Consider the following 19,967-nt stretch of genomic DNA (forward strand, 5'->3'; position numbering starts at 1 on the left):
ACATGTCAGATGTTGATTTGCCCTCAAACATCCGCCCCCAATCTATGTTCTTCAGTTCCCGCCTAATATTGTTATAATTAGCCTTCCCCCAATTTAGCACATTCATCCTCGGACCACTCTTATCCTTGTCCACCAGTACTTTAAAACTTACTGAATTGTGGTCACTGTTACCGAAATGCTCCCCTACTGAAACATCGACCACCTGGCCGGGCTCATTCCCCAATACCAGGTCCAGTACCGCCCCTTCCCTAGTTGGACTGTTTACATATTGTTTTAAGAAGCCCTCCTGGATGCTCCTTACAAACTCCGCCCCGTCTAAGCCCCTGGCACTAAATGAGTCCCAGTCAATATTGGGGAAGTTGAAGTCTCCCATCACCACAACCCTGTTGTTTTTACTCTTTTCCAAAATCTGTCTACCTATCTGCTCCTCCATCTCCCGCTGGCTGTTGGGAGGCCTGTAGTATACCCCCAACATTGTGACTGCACCCTTCTTATTCCTGATTTCTACCCATATAGCCTCACTGCCCTCGGAGGTGTCCTCTCGCAGTATAGCTGTGATATTCTCCCGAACAAGTAGCGCAACTCCGCCTCCCCTTTTACATCCCCCTCTATCCCGCCTGAAACATCTAAATCCTGGAATGTTTAGCTGCCAATCCTGCCCTTCCCTCAACCAGGTCTCTGTAATGGCAACAACATCATAGTTCCAAGTAGTAATCCAAGCTCTAAGTTCATCTGCCTTACCCGTAATGCTCCTTGCATTAAAACATATGCACTTCAGGCCACCAGACCCGCTGTGTTCAGCAACTTCTCCCCGTCTGCTCTGCCTCAGAGCCACACTGTCCCTATTCCCTAGTTCTCCCTCAATGCTCTCACCTTCTGACCTATTGCTCCCGTGCCCACCCCCCTGCCATACTAGTTTAAACCCTCCCGTGTGACACTAGCAAACCTCGCGGCCAGGATATTTATGCCTCTCCGGTTTAGATGCAACCCGTCCATCTTATACAGGTCACACCTGCCCCGGAAGAGCTCCCAGTGGTCCAGATAACGGAAACCCTCCCTCCTACACCAGCTGTTTAGCCACGTGTTTGTCTGCTCTATCTTCCTATTTCTAGCCTCACTGGCACGTGGCACAGGGAGTAATCCCGAGATTACAACCCTCGAGGTCCTGTCTTTTAACTTTCTGCCTAGCTCCCTGAACTGCTGCAGGACCTCATGCCCCTTCCTGCCTATGTCGTTAGTACCAATATGTACAACGACCTCTGCCTGTTTGCCCTCCCCCTTCAGGATTCCCTCTACCCGTTCGGAGACATCCTGGACCCTGGCACCAGGGAGGCAACATACCATCCTGGAGTCTCTTTCACGTCCACAGAAGCGCCTATCTGTGCCCCTGACTATAGAGTCCCCTATTACTATTACTCTTCTGCGCTTTGACCCTCACTTCTGAACATCAGAGCCAGCCGTGGTGCCACTGCTCTGGCTGCTGCTGTTTTCCCCTGATAGGCTATCCCCCCCGACAGTATCCAAAGGGGTATATCTGTTCGAGAGGGGGACAACCACAGGGGATTCCTGCACTGACTGCCTGCCCTTTCTGGTGGTCACCCATTTCTCTGCCTGCACCTTGGGTGTGACCACATTTACATAACTGCGATCTATGACGCTTTCCGCCACCTGCATGCTCCTAAGTGCATCCAATTGCTGCTCCAACCGAACCATGCGGTCTGTGAGGAGCTGCAGTTGGGTGCACTTTCTGCAGATGAAGCCATCCGGGACGCTGGAAGCCTCCCGGACCTGCCACATCTCACAGTCAGAGCACAGCACCCCTCTAACTGACATTGCGTCAATTAATTAAAATTAAAATTTGTCTTTTTTTTAAAAATACTTTTTTAAAAAATTGCAAAGTTACTGTCAACTATCTGTTTCCTAGCACTAGATTTCTAATAGAAATGCGATAGCTAACTATAATATTCTCCGATCTCTGGCTTAGATATCCTCTAAATTATAATTAAGTTATGTTTAATTAGTTCACAAATACTCAAATTTGTTTTTAATTTTTTTTAAAAATTTAGGTTAGAATCCCAACCAGCCACTCAGGTCACAGCTTTTCTGTGATGTCACTTCAGTTTCCCCCCGACACACAATTTGAAAAAAGGTATAAAAGTAAAAATCACTTACTTACCTTCTGAGTGTCTGAGATGTTCTCAGGTTCTCTCGCTGACAGAGACTGCTCCTCCACCTCCGATCCTTGACCTGCACAATGCTAATAATATAATAATATAATATGGCACTTACCTTCCACCAATGGGTCTCGGGTTTCCTCTCCACCAGAATTTATTGGTTGGGGGGGGGACTTGCCAGAGGTCGAACTTCCGGTTCCCGCCTTATATAAAAACAAATAAAACAGAAAAGAAGAACAGACACGGGACCAGGTAAGGCTTTTTAAATACACTACTCACCTCCAAGAAGGCCCCTGCGCCCCGCTGCCGCCGAAATCCAAAGGGCTGCTCCTGTAAAGTTAAGAGCTTTTAAACTCACTACTCACCTCCCAGAAGGCCCCTGCGCACTGCTGCCGCCGAAATCCAAAGGGCTGCTCCTGTAAAGTTAAGAGCTTTTAAACTCACTACTCACCTCCCAGAAGGCCCCTGCGCACTGCTGCCGCCGAAATCCAAAGGGCTGCTCCTGTAAAGGTAAGGCTTTTTAAATACACTACTCACCTCCAAGAAGGCCCCTGCGCACCGCTGCCGCCGAAATCCAAAGGGCTGCTCCTGTAAAGGTAAGGCTTTTTAAATTCACTACTCACCTCCAAGAAGGCCCCTGCGCCCCGCTGCCGCCGAAATCCAAAGGGTTGCTCCTGTAAAGGTAAGAGCTTTTAAACTCACTACTCACCTCCCAGAAGGCCCCTGCGCACCGCTGCCGCCGAAATCCAAAGGGCTGCTCCTGTAAAGGTAAGGCTTTTTAAATACACTACTCACCTCCAAGAAGGCCCCTGCGCCCCGCTGCCGCCGAAATCCAAAGGGCTGCTCCTGTAAAGGTAAGAGCTTTTAAACTCACTACTCACCTCCCAGAAGGCCCCTGCGCACTGCTGCCGCCGAAATCCAAAGGGCTGCTCCTGTAAAGGTAAGGCTTTTTAAATACACTACTCACCTCCAAGAAGGCCCCTGCGCACCGCTGCCGCCGAAATCCAAAGGGCTGCTCCTGTAAAGGTAAGGCTTTTTAAATTCACTACTCACCTCCAAGAAGGCCCCTGCGCCCCGCTGCCGCCGAAATCCAAAGGGTTGCTCCTGTAAAGGTAAGAGCTTTTAAACTCACTACTCACCTCCCAGAAGGCCCCTGCGCACCGCTGCCGCCGAAATCCAAAGGGCTGCTCCTGTAAAGGTAAGGCTTTTTAAATACACTACTCACCTCCAAGAAGGCCCCTGCGCCCCGCTGCCGCCGAAATCCAAAGGGCTGCTCCTGTAAAGGTAAGAGCTTTTAAACTCACTACTCACCTCCCAGAAGGCCCCTGCGCACCGCTGCCGCCGAAATCCAAAGGGCTGCTCCTGTAAAGGTAAGGCTTTTTAAATACACTACTCACCTCCAAGAAGGCCCCTGCGCCCCACTGCCGCCGAAATCCAAAGGGCTGCTCCTGTAAAGGTAAGAGCTTTTAAACTCACTACTCACCTCCCAGAAGGCCCCTGCGCACCGCTGCCGCCGAAATCCAAAGGGCTGCTCCTGTAAAGGTAAGAGCTTTTAAACTCACTACTCACCTCCCAGAAGGCCCCTGCGCCCCGCTGCCGCCGAAATCCAAAGGGCTGCTCCTGTAAAGGTAAGAGCTTTTAAACTCACTACTCACCTCCCAGAAGGCCCCTGCGCACCGCTGCCGCCGAAATCCAAAGGGCTGCTCCTGTAAAGGTAAGAGCTTTTAAACTCACTACTCACCTCCCAGAAGGCCCCTGCGCACCGCTGCCGCCGAAATCCAAAGGGCTGCTCCTGTAAAGGTAAGGCTTTTTAAATACACTACTCACCTCCAATAAGGCCCCTGCGCCCCGCTGCCGCCGAAATCCAAAGGAATAAAACGGGAAGTAAAAACATTAATGGTAAGCGACGCGGCAGGTTGTTACATGAAGATATGGGTTCAACGACAAGGAAAATTAGGAGAAAAGTTGAGGTTACTGATCGAGGTGTTAAGATTCAAAACGGAGGTAAAAAAGCCAACATAAGTGTACTTTACCTGAATGCTCGTAGTATTCGGAATAAGGTAAATGAGTTGATGGCACAAATCATCGTGAATGACTATGATTTAGTGGCTATTACTCAAACATGGTTAAAGGATGGTCACAACTGCGAGTTAAATATCTGAGGGTATCAAACTATTCAGAAGGACAGAATGGATGGTAAGGGAGGTGGTGTAGCTCTGTTATTTAAGGATGACAAACGGGCAATAGTAAGGGATGACATCGGTGCTATGGAGGATAAGGGTGAATCCATTTGGGTGGAAATCAGGAATAGTAAGGCAAAAAAGTCACTGATAGGAGTAGTCGATAGGCCACCAAATAGTAACATTATGGTGGGGCAGGCAATAAACAAAGAAATAACGGATGCATGTAGAAATGGTACAGCAGTTATCATGGGGGATTTTAATCTACATGTCGATTGGTTTAACCAGGTCGGTCAAGGCAGCCTTGAGGAGGAGTTTATAGAATGTATCTGCGATAGTTTCCTAGAACAGTATGTAATGGAACCTACGAGGGAACAAGCGGTCCTAGATCTGGTCCTGTGTAATGAGACAGGATTGATTCATGATCTCATAGTTAGGGATCCTTTCGGAAGGAGCGATCACAATTTGGAGGAATTTAAAATACAGATGGAGGGTGAGAAGGTAAAATCAAACACATAGATGATTTGGAATTGGGGACCAAGGGCAATGTGGCCAAGTTTGCAGACGACACTGAGGTGAGTGGTAAAGCAAAAAGTGCAGAGGATACCGGAAGTCTGCAGAGGGATTTGGATAGGTTAAGTGAATGGGCTAGGGTCTGGCAGATGGAATACAATGTTGACAAATGTGAGGTTATCCATCTTGGTAGGAATAACAGCAAAAGGGATTATTATTTAAATGATAAAATATTAAAACATGCTGCTGTGCAGAGAGAGCTGGGTGTGCTAATGCATGAGTTGCAAAAAGTTGGTCTACAGGTGCAACAGGTGATTTAAGAAGGCGAATGGAATTTTGTCCTTCATTGCTAGAGGGATGGAGTTTAAGACTGGGTAGGTTATGCTGTGTAGCCACCTGAGTTGGCCACTTCCCGACTTAAAATGGAGAACCGCAAAGGCTAAAGGGAAATTCAGCCAACACAGAAATCATGTATATTGGAACCTGCAAAAACAACCAGACAGCACCGAAACCAGCAGCCATCTGCATAGTAATGTAGCAGCCATCTACATAGTAATGTGCGATTCCCAGGCACAATGGCAACAGTTAAGGTAAATAAAGCCAAGCCAGACTCCTCAGCGCCAGCAGGAGCCCAGACAAAGGAAGACTAACGGACACTTAGGGACCGCCGAGCGATCAGGGAACCGCTCCAGCATTGGAGAAATCGATCCAAGTGATCGGAAAGTAGTCCAATCACCTGGAACCAGGTACGGGGTCCGCCCCGAAGGGCTGGAAGCCCCTGGGGACTATAAAGTAAAGCCCCCAAGTTCAAATCGTTCTTCTTTGGCAGGGTCACTCAGTAACTTGAACCAACCCTTGACAGTGACCTGTCTTGTTGCCTCCAAGCAAGTCTCAAGTCAACGCTCACTACGAGATAGGCGCTCCTAGCTACCAGTCCATACCAGCTTTGAATCCCGCAGACTCAGGACCTGAACAAAAGGCCATTTGTCCCCTGACCTGGTGGGCCAGTCCGAAGCTAAGTATAGGCCTGTTAGTGATAGAAATAGCCTAGAAAGTAGAGTTTATGCATGAGTAGCGATTGACTGTGTATAATAAATGTGTTTTGATTTGAATCTTACTAATTGGTGTGTTGAGTTATTGATCATTACTTGAACCTCGTGGTGACCTGGCGACTCTAGAGGAAAGGTTATAAAACAGAGCCAATTGAACCAACCAAAAGTTAGCAACAGCTGCAATTGTATAAGGTGTTAGTGAGGCCACACCTGGAGTATTGTGTTCAGTTTTGGTCTCCTTACTTGAGAAAGGACGTACTGGCACTGGAGGGTGTGCAGAGGAGATTCACTAGGTTAATCCCAGAGCTGAAGGGGTTGGATTACGAGGAGAGGTTGAGTAGGCTGGGACTGTACTCGTTGGAATTTAGAAGGATGAGGGGGGATCTTATAGAAACATATAAGATTATGAAGGGAATAGATAGGATAGATGTGGGCAGGTTGTTTCCACTGGCGGGTGAAAGCAGAACTAGGGGGCACAGCCTCAAAATAAGGGGATGTAGATTTAGGACTGAGTTTAGGAGAACTTCTTCACCCAAAGGGTTGTGAATCTATGGAATTCCTTGCCCAGTGAAGCAGTAGAGGCTCCTTCATTAAATGTTTTTAAGATCAAAATAGATAGTTTTTTGAAGAATAAAGGTATTAAGGGTTATGGTGTTCGGGCCGGAAAGTGGAGCTGAGTCCACAAAAGATCAGCCATGATCTCATTGAATGGCGGAGCAGGCTCGAGGGGCCATGTGGCCTACTCCTGCTCCTAGTTCTTATGCGACTTTACATGGCCTAGTTTATCAGAGTGAAAATATTTGAAACTTTTCATCTCTCTCCCACCCTCCTGGATTTCTTTTTCAGTCTAAGGTACACTCCCCTTATTATCTCCCATCAGATCACCTTTACCACTTGAGTATTTCTCATGTCCCCAGTTTCTATTCCTCACAGGCTGAAACTGATGTCGGAAACCAAGCTTTGATTTATGAACTAATTCAATCATCTCCCATTTCTGCTGCTAACCTCGCAGTTTTAACTCTCTGCTCTTCCACAGGAGTTCTCACTACATCAGGAATTGAATTTTTAAACTCCTCCTTCAAAAGCATAATTTCTCTGAGCACTTCATACATTTGGTTTATTCTCAATGCCCTTATCCACCTATCAAAATTACTCAGTTTGATCCTTTCAAACTCCATGTATGTTTGACCAAATTCTTTCCTTAAATATCTAAACCTTTGTCTGTAGGCTTCAGGCACTAGTTCATATGCACCCAAGATGGGTTTTTTCACCTCCTCCGGTCGTGATGCAAACACTTCACTAGCCCGACCTACAAGCTTTGTTTGAATCAGTAATACCCACATGTCCTATGACCATTTCATTTGTTTAAGCTGCATTCTCAAATGAAATGAAAAAGGCTTCTACCTCCTTCTCGTCAAACCTTGGCAATGCTTGGACATATTTAAATAGATCCCCACCAAGCCTTCGACTTTGACGCTCTTTCTCACTATCCTCATCACTATCCACCAACTGTACGTTTCCCATTACGTCTGCCAGTTTTAACTGACTGTCATGTTTCATGGCCATTTTCTGAAGTTCAAACTCTCTCTCTCTATCTTTTTCCCTGATCTGTATCTCCCTTTCTCTTTCTTTTTCCTCTCTCTTTCGTATTCAAGCTGCTTTAATTCTTTCTCATGTTCCATTTGTTTGATTTGTAACTGAATTTTTGCCATTTCCAAGGAGTCAAACTGTATCTCTGGCAACTTTATAAATGCTTAGCCACTGCCATAATGACCTCATCTTTTCGCATTTTGTCAGGTGTTAACTGCCATGTTTTTGCCAAATCTAACAGTCTGCTTTTAGTCTCTGTCCGTAAGGTACTGCGTGTGACCGTCTCCACTCCCAAAACCTTCTAAGCCTCTGAAAGAGCCATTGTCCACAACACACTCCCTTACTTAAACTGAAATACCACACCTGAAAAGCAACCACAATATGCTCACCCCTCACTGTCTTTAAGTTCACTCAGCCAATCCAATAGATAAGACTGTTATCCCCCTCGAGACCCCAATTAGTTATGGGCCAGGGTTTAGAGAACCCCAAAGTGTATCATGGAGGTCACCCGACCCACAATATTTACTAGATTGTGGTATGGGGAGCACACGGCCCACTCTACAGGTGTGGTAGAGTAGAAATGGAAAAGTATTTTTTTAAAGCACAACAATGTTTATTCTATGAACTCAAGTTAACCTTTTAAAAACGTAGTGAACATCTTAGCAACCATTAATTCAAATACAACCCCAAAGAATACAACACTAAGTAATCCTTTAAGCTTCCCTTTTAACATCCATAAGATTTAAAACACCTTTTACCAGAAAAACATTAGGTTTACATTCACTACTGAGAACATTTATAATTCTGAATTCACCAAATGATCAAGAGATAGTCTTTTGATGGCAGGGAGTACACCTGCTTGGTCTGGCTTCAGCACCAACGCTGAAAACGAAACTGAAACACGTCCTTCAGCAAACAGCCTAAAACGAAAGTAAAAAGCTGACAGACAGCCCAGCTCCACCCACTGACATCACTGCAGTAGTAAACACCCATTTCTCACATGACACTTATAACACAAGGAAATTGTAAAGTAAGATTTCTGGGATTTAGATGATAATCCTGTTCAATTTTTAAAGAAAGTCACTTCCCTGGTCCCTTATCTCAAAAGGAAAATCAATTACCATTTTTTGTAGGCATATTCTAAGTAGGAGGACACAAAGCGAGTTTCAACTTCTGAAGCGTATTTGGTATCATAAACCCCAGCTGGAAACATCTCCGACACATCGGCTGTGAAGGTCATGAGCTGGTCTGGTAGGTTTGCATAGAAACACTGGTACAAGAACGCCAAGTCAATCAGCCCATTGTGAAGAATTAAAGGTTTCTTTGACTGAATAATTTCTAGGAACAGAGCTCTCATATTCTGGCCACGACATTCATTAGGCTGTGGAAAAATCATAAAAATAGTGATACAAGTTTCCGGAGGCCTAGACTGTTGATATGTAACCCCCCACCTCGTTGCCCCGCAGGTTGAATGTGAACAGAATTTGGGCAGTATCTATCCAGTTCCTGGACAAAAGCTCAGCATAAAACAGTCTGTAACATGCCACCAGATTGGTAACTGCAAAAGATTACAATTTCATAGTAGCGAATGTTCTTTTGATGTTGGGCCAAGGTACATTGAGAACTTTGAATGTAACCATGGTAAAGCTGCTCTGGCACAGCTTGATACTGAAAATGGCAGCGTTAGTAGGATATGCTCTTTGCTATTGTACACTGCAGCCTGGCAGGTGACGATAAGACTGTTTTGAGCTGTAATATGCTACTGAACGCCATAACTTATGCACCAGTGAAATAAATTACACACAAATCAATGAAGTCAACATCCTTCCCACCCCTACCAAGTATGCAGTAGTAATTGAAAGAGCATGAACCAAGACATCTAGCATAAACAAATATAATGAAGGGTTAAATGTATATTTTTTTAAATAAGTAAAACCAAGTCTGCCCTTACCTTGTCATTCCCTTTGTGGTAGGGAATTCCTTTAGAATACTGTTTATTGAAATCAAAGCCATGCTGGACCAAGAACTGAACTGACTGTGGCTCGATTATGTATTCATCCATGCATAGCAAGGTAATGTTGTACACCTGAGTCAAATAGGTACCACCTGGCTGAAATATTTAACAGTGGTGATTAACCAATTACAACACAAAACATGCATTATCCATATCTTATTGAAATCATCATGTCAAAACACTTCATTTCAAAGTACATTGAAAAGACCCAATTCATCTGATCTTAATGGGATAAAGCATTAAAAAAATGTTGACATTAATCCAACGTACACGCTACATGGCAGGAAGCGCAATGCTAGGTGTTTCCAATGTTGAATTTCTCACAATAGCTGCTGAAAGAGCAGTAGAGAGTTGTTATCAACTGCTGCATGTTCTGGCCATCAATTGTGCGCGCTGAGCATCCCTAATCCTAACCCCAACAGCCATATTTGCATAGGGTAGCAAAAAGCATTATTGTAAAAGTTAGTGAATCTTTCCCTTTCCTGCAACTTTTCCTCCTTACCCAGATGGCTACATTTTCTGTGTGGCATAACTACAGCATGAAAGAACCCCCTGTACATTCCTGGATGGGAATGTAGATCATGCTCAGAAACACCATCCTGCTGAACAAAAACACTATTTATTTAACCCTGTCGGGGGATACAGTTTAACGCCATATAATTCCCCCCACTCAAAAATGAGGACCTGGGAAGAGACGGTTTAGTGCATCAAGATCTCCCTTGCTACTGAAAATAAAGTAAAGGACAGGCCAAAACAAAACAAAGTCCAGGACAGCACTCCCTGATAAGGTACTTTCCCATTGTACCCACCATGCCTCCTTTCCCTCCGTTCTGATCTTCCAATCCAATCATCTGCATGCCCTCTTAACTGTACTCTATCTCAATATTTTGTTTGCTCAACTATAGTGCAACCCCAGAGATTGACCAGTATGATCCAAAAATATTCATTCACATCTTTACAGATTTGCAGGGAGTGGAGCCAAACTGGAAAGAACCCAATCTTAGCCCATGCCAGACAACAGGCACCACAGAGAAGAAGCTGGATGTCGCCAAAGAGAAAATAAATACCGCTCAACGGCTCTGGAGCTGCGGATGGACTCACTTTGGAGTATCCACAATGCTGAGGAAGTCGTGGATAGCACATTTAGCGAGCTGTCACACCGCAGAGTACTGAGGAAGATATGAAATGGGTGACCATCAAGCAGAGGAAGAGTAGGAAGGCGATGCAGGGGTCCCCTGTGGTCATCTCCCTCCAAAACAGGTATACCTTTTTGGATACTGTTGAGGGAGATGGCTCACCAGGGGAAGGCAGCAGTAGCCAAGTTCATGGCACCATGGCTGGCTCTGCTGCCCAGGAGGGCAGGAAAAAGAGTGGTAGAGCTATAGTGATAGGGGATTTGATTGTAAGGAGAGTAGAGAAGCGTTTCTGCGGATGCAAACGAGGCTCCAGGAAGCTATGTTGTCTCCAGGGTGCAAGGGTCCTGAATGTCTGAGCGGCTGCAGGACATTCTAAAAGGGGAGGGTGAACAGCCAGCTGTTGTGGTGCATGTAGGCACCAACGATATTGGTAAACAAAATGGGATGAGAATGGCAGCATGTGGCACAGTGGTTAGCATTGCTTCCTACGGCGCTGAGGTCCCAGGTTCGAATCCCGGCCCTGGATCACTGTCTGTGTGGAGTTTGCACATTCTCCAAGTGTCTGCATGGGTTTCACCCCCACAATCTAGATGTGCAGGTTAGGTGGACTGGCCATGCTAAATTGGCTCTTAATTGGGGAAAAAAATTATTGGGTACTCTAAATTCATAAAAAACAGGATGAGGTCCTACATGGTGAATTTAGGGAGTTAGGAGCTAAACTAAAAAGTAGGGCCTCAAAAGGTAGTAATCTCCGGATAGCTACCAGTGCCACGTGCTAGTCAAGAGTAGGAATGACAGGATAGACAGGATGAATACGTGACTTGAGAGATGGTGCAGGAGGGAGGGATTCAGATTTTTGGGACATTGGAACCGGTTCTGGGAGAGGTGGCATCATTACAAATTGGATGGTCTACACCTGGGCAGGACTGGAACCAATGTCCAGGAGGGTTGTTGACTAGCACTGTTGGGATGAGTAGAACTGAAAAATAAGGGTGAGATCACTTTGATAGGACTATACTATAGGCCCCCAAATAGTCAGCAGGATATTGAGGAGCAAATATGTAAAGAGATTACAGATAGCTGCCAGAAAAATAGGTGGTAATAGTTGGGGACTTTAACTTTCCCAACATTAACTGGGACAGCTGTAGCACGAGGGATTTGGATGGAGAGAAATTTGTAGAGTGTATTCCTCATTCAATATGTGGCTGGCCTGACTAGAGGGGGCAAAACTTGACCTCCTCTTGGGGAATAAGGAAGGGCAGGTGACGGAAGTGTGAGTGAGGGATCACTTTGGGACCAGTGACCATAATTCCATTAGTTTTAAAATAGCGATGGAGAATCAGTTCTGGCCCAAAAGTTAAACTTCTAAATTGGGGCAAGGCCAATTTCAAAGGTATTAGGCGGGACCTTTCAAAAGTTGATTGGGGGTGCCTATTTGCAGGCAAGGGGGCAGCTGGTAAGCAGGAATTTTTCCAAAAAGGTGTTAACTAGGGTTCAGGGTGAGCACATTCCTCTTAGAGTGAAGGGTAAGGCTGGTAGAAGGAGGGAACCCTGAAATGACTCAGGATATTGAGGCCATGATCAAAAGGAAGAAGGCATATGACACACATAGGCAGCTGGGATCAAGTGGATTCCTTGAGTATAGGGCTTGTCGGAGTAGAGTTGAGAGAGCAATCAGGAGGGCAAAAAGGGGACATGAGAATATCTTGGCAGATAAGGCAAAGGAAAATCCAAAGAGCTTTTCCAGATACATAGGGTAAAAGGGTGACTCGGGAGAGGTAGAGCCTCTTTTGGATAAACAAGGCCATCTATGTGCAGATCCATAAGGGTGGGAAAGATCCTAAATGAATATTTCTCGGCAGTATTTACTGTTGAGAATGTTGGGGAAATAAAAAGTGATGTCTTGAGGAGTGTACATATTACAGAGGAAATGGTGCTGGAGGTATTAAAGTGGACCAAGATAGATAAATCCCTGGGACATGATGAAATGTATCCCAGGACGTTGTGGGAGGCGAGGGGGAAATTGCCAGCCCCCTAGCTGAGATATTTGAATCAACGACAGCCACAGGACAGAACATTACAGCGCAGTACAGGCCCTTCGGCCCTCAATGTTGCGCCGACCTGGGAAACCACTCTAAAGCCCATCTACACTATTCCCTTATTGTCCATATGTCTATCAAATGACCATTTGAATGTCCTTAGTGTTGGCGAGTCCACTACTGTTGCAGGCAAGGCATTCCACGCCCTTACTACTCTCGGAGTAAAGAACCTATCTCTGACATCTGTCTTTTATCTATCTCCCCTCAATTTAAAGGTATGTCCCCTCGTGCTAGACATCACCATCTGAGGAAAAAGGCTCTCACTGTCCACCCTATCCAATCCTCTGATCATCTTGTATGCCTCAATTAAGTCACCTCTTAACCTTCTTCTCTCTAACGAAAACAGCCTCAATTCCCTCAGCCTTTCCTCATAAGATCTTCCCTCCATACCAGGCAACATTCTGGTAAATCTCCTCTGCACCCTTTCCAATGCTTCCACATCCTTCCTATAATGCGGCGACCAAAATTGCACGCAATACTCCAAATGCGGCCGCACCAGAGTTTTGTACAGCTGCAACATGACCTCATGGCTCCGAAACTCAATCCCTCTACCAATAAAAGCTAACACACCGTACGCCTTCTTAACAACCCTCTCAACCTGGGTGGCAACTTTCAGGGATCTATGTACATGGACACCGAGATCTCTCTGCTCATCCACACTGCCAAGAATCTTACCATTAGCCCAGTACTTCCTGTTATTCCTTCCAAAATGAATCACCTCACACTTTTCTGCATTAAAATCCATTTGCCCCCTCTCAGCCCAGCGCTGCAGCTTATCTATTTCCCTCTGTAACTTGTAACATCCTTCCGCACTGTCCACAACTCCACCGACTTTAGTGTCATCTGCAAATTTACTCACCCATCCTTCTACGCCCTCCTCCAGGTCATTTATAAAAATGACAAACAGCAGTGGCCCCAAAACAGATGCTTGTGGCACACCACTAGTAACTGGACTCCAGTCTGAACATTTCCCATCAACCACCACCCTTTGTCTTCTTCTAGCTAGCCAATTTCTGATCCAAACTGCTAAATCACCCTGAATCCCATGCCTCCGTATTTTCTGCAGTCGCCTACCATGGGGAACCTTATGAAACGCTTTACTGAAATCCATATACACCACATCAACTGCTTTACCCTCATCCACCTGTTTGGTCACCTTCTCAAAGAACTCAATAAGGTTTGTGAGGCACGACCTACCCTTCACAAAACCGTTTTGACTATCTCTAATCAAATTATTCCTTTCCAGATGATTATACATCCTATCTCTTATAAACCTTTCCAAGATTTTGCGCACAACAGAAGTAAGACTCACTGGTATATAGTTACCAGGGTTGTCTCTACTCCCCTTCTTGAACAAGGGGACAACATTTGCTATCCTCCAGTCTTCTGGCACTATTCCTGTAGACAAAGATGACTTAAAGATCAAAGCCAAAGGCTCAGCAATCTCCTCCCTAGCTTCCCAGAGAATCCTAGGATAAATCCCATCCGGCCCAGGGGACTTATCTATTTTCATACCTTCCAGGAGAGGTGCCTGAAGACAAAATGTTGTGCCCTTGTTTAAGAAGGGCTGTAGGGATAAGCCTGGGAACTACAGACCGGTTAGCCTTACTTCTGAAGTGAGTAAATTGTTCGAAGGTATTTTGAGGGACAGGATCTATAGGCACTTAGACAGCAAGAGCGAATTAGGGAAAGTCAACAAGGCTTTGTTAGGGCAAAGTCATGTCTCATGAATTTGATGAGTTTTTTTGAAGGGGTAACCAAGAAGGTAGATTAGAGCAGTGCAGTCGACGTTGTCTACATGGACTTTAGCAAGGCCTTTGACAAGGTAGCGCATGGTAGGTTGTTGCAAACGGTTAAATCTCATGGAATCTAGGGCAAGGTAGCCAATTGGATACAAAATTGGCTTGGTGACTGAAGCCAAAGGGTGGTTGTTTTTCAAACTGGAGGCCTGTGACGAGCGGTGTGTCTCAGGGATCGGTGCTGGGTCCACTGTTATTTGTTACATATATTAATGATTTGGATGAGAATGTAGGAGGCATGGTTAGTAAGTTTGCAGATGACACCAAGATTGGTGGCATAATGGGGCTGTTTAGCACAGGGCTAAATCGCTGGCTTTGAAAGCAGACCAAGGCAGGCCAGCAGCACGGTTCAATTCCCGTACCAGCCTCCCCAAACAGGCGCCAGAACGTGGCGACTAGGGGCTTTTCACAGTAACTTCATTTGAAGCCTACTTGTGACAATAAGCGATTTTCATTTCATTTTCAATTCATTCATTTTCATTATGGATAGTGAAGGTGGTTATGTAAGACTCCAACAGGATCTTGACCAATTGGGCCAATGGAGTTTAATTCGGATAAATGTGAGGTGATGCATTTTGGAGTCAAATCAGGGCAGGACCTACTCAGTTAATTGGAGGGAGTTGGGGAGAGTTACAGAACAAAGAGATCTAGGGGTACAGGTTCATAGCTCCTTGAAGGTGGAGTCGCAGATGGACAGGATGGTGAAGAAGGCATTCAGCCTGCTAGGTTTTATTGGTCAGAATATCGAATACAGGAGTTGGGACGTCTTGTTGAAGTTGTATAAGACATTGGTAAGACCACACATGAAATACTGTGTTCAGTTCTGGTCACCCTATTATAGGAAGGATATTGTTAAACTAGAAAGAGTGCAGAAGAGATTTACGAGGATGCTACCAGGACTTGATGGTCTGAGCTATAAAGGAGGCTGGGACTTCTTTCCCTGGAGCGTAGAAGGCTTAGGGGTGATCTTATAGAGGTCTATAAAATAATGAGCATAAATCAGGTAGCTAGTCAATATCTTTTCCCAAAGGTAGAGGAGTCTAGAACTAGAGGGCATAGGTTTAAGGGGAGAGATACAAAAGAGACCAGAGGGGAAATTATTTCACACAGAGGGTGGTATATATCTGGAACGAGCTGCCAGAGGCAGTGGTATAGGCTTTTTCCATTTAAAACATAGTTAGACAGTTACATGGGCAGGGTGGGTATAGAGGAATATGGGCCGAATGAGGGCAAGTGGGACTAGCTTAGTGATAGAAACTGGGTGGCATGGACAAGCTGGGCCTGTTTCCATGCTGTAAACATCTACGACTCTATAAAAACATACTGACAGAATTGTCACTCATTAGTCAATCTAACAGCTAGGCTGCCACCACCAGCCAGGTCCCTGTCTCACTTTAAAAAAAGACAAGGAGATGAGAAGGACAAAATACAGTTCTGTCGATGGATTATACAGTTCTGTCGATGGATTATATCATTTTTTTAAAAAAATGCATTTTATTACAAACATGCATCAAAACAGGTTACAGCAAATAAACACCCCAGGAAACATACTTCCCAACAATCAACTATAAAGTCTGTATGGATTTTGGCCTTTTTCACCTTCCTCCCCCCACAACGAACAGCTCCTCAAACACGGTCACAAACATCCCCACCTTTTCTCAAACTCCCCTGCTGAGCCCCTGAACTCATATTTTATCTTCTCTAACCGCAGGAAGTCGTACAGGTCACCCAACCAAGCTGCTACCCCCGGTGGCGATGCCGACCACCACTCCAGCAAAATTCGTTGCCGTGCAATCAGAGAGGCGAAGGCCACAACAAAGGCCTTCCTCCTCTCCATGAGCTCCGGCTTCTCAGAAACTCCAAATATCGCCACCAAAAGGTCCAGGTCTGCCTCCTTCTTCACTATCCTGGCTAAGACCGTGAACACTCCCACCCAGAATCTTCCCAATTTTTCGCAACCCCAAAACATGTGCGGATGATTTACTGGCCCCCACCCACACATCTCACAACTCATCTGCTATCCCCTGAAAGAACACATTCATTCTCGCCCGAGTCATATGCACCGTGCACCACCTTAAACCGTATCAGGCTCATCCTTGCATAAGAGGTGGTCGCGTTTACCCTACGCAGTGCCTCACTCCATACTCCCCAATTGATCTCCCCGCCCAACTCCGCTTCCCATTTCTCCTTGATCTTCACCACCTGCTCACCTCCCTGCTCCCCCAGCCACTTGTATATATCCCCAATTCTTCCCTCCCCTTCCACATTCGGAAGCAGCAATCGCTCCAGCAGGGTGTATTCCAGCAACCTAGGGAACCCCTCCAGACCTTTCGCACAAAGTCCCTAACCTGCAGATACCTGAACTCTCCCCCTTACCAGCTCTACCCTCTCCCTTAGCTCCTCAAGACTGGCGAACCCTTCCTCCAAATACAAATCCCTCACCTTGACCAGCCCCACTTCCCTCCACCTCCTGTATACACTATCCATCCCCCCCGGCTCAAACCCATGATTCTCGCACAGTGGCATTAGCACCATCATCCCTTCCACCCTAAAATGCCTCCTCAACAGATTCCATATCTTCACCATGGACTGCACCGCCGGGCTCCCTGAATACCTACTCGGAGGCATTAGCAACGCTGCTCGTCAAACGAGACCCCTCACAAAATTCCTCCTCCAGCCTAACCCACTCTACCCCTTCTCCTTCCCACCACCGCCGCACCTTGTACACATTCGCCGCCCAATCATAATGAAGCAAGTTCGGCAAAGCCAACCCCCCCTGCTTTCTCTGTAGCAGGGTCCTCCCCCTCCCATACTCCGAAATGATCTTTCCGAAAAAAGGCCTTTGGTACAAACATTGGGAGAGCCTGAAAGATAAACAAGAACCTCAGCGGAATATTAATTTTCACCACTTGGACCCTCCCCGCCAACGTTAAGTGCAGTGTATCCCACCTCTTAAGATCCTCCCTAGCCTCCTCCACCAGCTTCGTCAAGTACCACTTATGGAGCCCCATCCATTCCCCCGCAACCCGAATCCCCAAATACCTAAACCTATCCCTAGCTACCGTAAGTGTCATCCCCCTAAATTAGCCCGCTGTCCAAGCTCATTCACCGGGAATACTTCGCTTTTCCCTCCATTCAGTTTGTATCACGAGAACCCTCCAAACCTCCCCAGCAGGCCCATAATCCTTCCCATACTCTCCAACGGATCTGAAACATGCCACAGCAATAGATCATCGCAGAGAGTGACACCCGATGCTCCCTCTGTTCCCCATATAATCCCCTGCCACTCCGCCGACCCAGAGAGCCATCGCCAGCAGCTCTATGGCCACTGCAAACAGCAACGGCGACAGGAAGCACCCCTGCCTCGTACCCATGTGTAAGTCAAACTTCGTGAGCTCATGTCCTCACCCTTGAGTGCCACATACAGCAACCGCACCCATGCCACAAATCTCGGCACAGACCCAAACCTGCCCAAAACCTCGAACAAGTATTGCCACTCCAACAGATCAAATGCCTTCTCCACGTCAATGGACACTACCACCTGTGGTACCAGAGCACCACATTCAACAGCCGTCTGAGATTACTCGAGAGCTGCCTGCCCTTCATGAAGCCAGTTTCATGTTCTGCAACCAGCCCCGGGACACAGTCCTCTATCCTCCCCGCCAACAACTTAGCCAATACTTTCACATCAGTGTTAAATAGTGATATGGGTCAATATGACCCACATTCCACTGGGTCCTTCCCTTTTTGGGGGATTGGTGTGATCACTGCCTGCGCCGTCATCACCGGCAACACCCTTTCTCCAGTGCTTCATTAAACGCCCCCAACCGATGTGGTGCCAGATCCGTCGTAAATTCATACCCCTGATACAATCCAGCACCTCCCTCAGCCCCATGGGCTCCTCCAACGCCTGCCTCTTTGCTTCTTCCACCAGGGGAAATTCCAGATCATCCAGACACCGTCCCATGTCCCCCTCCTCTCCCCCCGGGTCCACCTTGTAAAGTCCCTGGTAGTACTCCCTAAACGCCTCATTTATCCTCCCTGGCACCGACACTACATCCCCAGCCCAGTCCGTATCTTCAGTATTTCCCTGGACCGTCAGTATGTCCCTGGACACGCCTATGCAGCTGGTGCGCCAGCATGCGGCTCGGCCTTCTCCCCATACTCATATTGCACCTCTTTTGCCCTACGCAGTTGTCCAACCGCTCTCCCCATCAGCCTGTTGAATATTCGATGGATTATATCATATGGCCAAGTGTGCCTCTGGTGACTTCATCTGAAGAGATATGTGATAGCCACTGAGGAATATGAACTTTCTGAAGAGCACAAGGGATTAAACGGAATTGCTTTTGTAAAGCTCTTACTTTGTCTGACAGCTCTTTGAAACTTGCTATCCCAAGAGATAAAACAGAACGGGTTCTGGCAGCTTGGCATATTGCTTTGTATCGGTCTTCAATTGATCTGTTGGGACATCCAAGAAAACAAGAATTATTCAATCTACCTTTAGAAACAGATATGTCACCTATGACAGCAGAGGAAACAAAAGCTAATTCATTGCTGGAGCTTTTCTCTCTTTAACTTGTCACTTTGCTTAGTCGGCAACTCAGCAGAGGAATCAGCCAAAGAAGTTCACTTTAAGAATGCGTGTGCACTTACTATTGCTGACAATGTTAGCAATTAGCTCTCAGAACAGTTGGGTCGTTGCCCTCATTGTTAACCTACTGGTCTTCCTCCACCAACTGACTGCCAGAAGTCAAATCTTTAACTCGGTTTTAGATTTATTCACAAAATGAAACATTACAAGTTTATAGCTCCTCAATTCTACAACCTTCCAATGAGCGCCCCCCAACTGGTATACACTCCGCCTTCATTTACACAATTAACACTCCCACATAAGTGACTGAAACTGGGAAAAGCAAGAGAGCACTCAAACTGGCACTTATATTGGACAGGAAGCTTACTCTAGTGAGGTTTATGGCACAGAAAGATGACTTGCAGCAAATTGCCTCGTGCTAACCAAAACAGAGCTATCCAGCCTAATTCCACTTTCCAGCTCTTGGTCCATAACCCAGTAGGCAATGGCTCTTTAGGTGCACATTCAAGATTTTAAAGAAATACGACGAGGAGGTGGTGACGTGATACAAGTGCGGGAGCAGCTACGTTTTTACGAGCTTGGGCACTCCTTTTTTAATCCTTTTCTTTATCCTGATGCACAAACCATAATTATTTGATCCTGGTGTGTGTTATGTGTGCTATGTTCCTGGAAGATCCTGGCTGAAATTTGGCAATGGGGACCCAAGTTAAGTCATCAAAATCCATGACTGATGGAGGGGCTGAAGTTGGCTGGGGTGGGGTTTCGCTGGTGAAAGGGCCTATACTTAGATGATGCCGTTGGTGTCAAGATGATGGC

General features: G+C 46.2%; 1 protein-coding gene across 7 annotated transcripts in view; it reads right to left on the bottom strand.

The window, feature by feature from the left end:
- Nucleotides 1-19,967, bottom strand: part of toe1 (target of EGR1, exonuclease) — a 54,692-nt gene that overhangs the window by 9,481 nt on the left and 25,244 nt on the right. For all 7 annotated transcript variants that reach the window (XM_072510793.1, XM_072510791.1, XM_072510795.1 and 4 more), the window contains 3 exons: nucleotides 18,922-19,018; nucleotides 9,461-9,619; nucleotides 8,631-8,890 (listed from right to left, as the gene is read on the bottom strand). In XM_072510793.1, coding sequence (XP_072366894.1) covers nucleotides 8,631-8,890; nucleotides 9,461-9,619; nucleotides 18,922-19,018 — 516 coding nt within the window. The remainder of the gene's footprint in view (nucleotides 1-8,630; nucleotides 8,891-9,460; nucleotides 9,620-18,921; nucleotides 19,019-19,967) is intronic.

The sequence above is a fragment of the Scyliorhinus torazame genome, chromosome 7, assembly GCF_047496885.1.
Source record: "Scyliorhinus torazame isolate Kashiwa2021f chromosome 7, sScyTor2.1, whole genome shotgun sequence".
Lineage (NCBI taxonomy): Eukaryota > Metazoa > Chordata > Chondrichthyes > Carcharhiniformes > Scyliorhinidae > Scyliorhinus > Scyliorhinus torazame.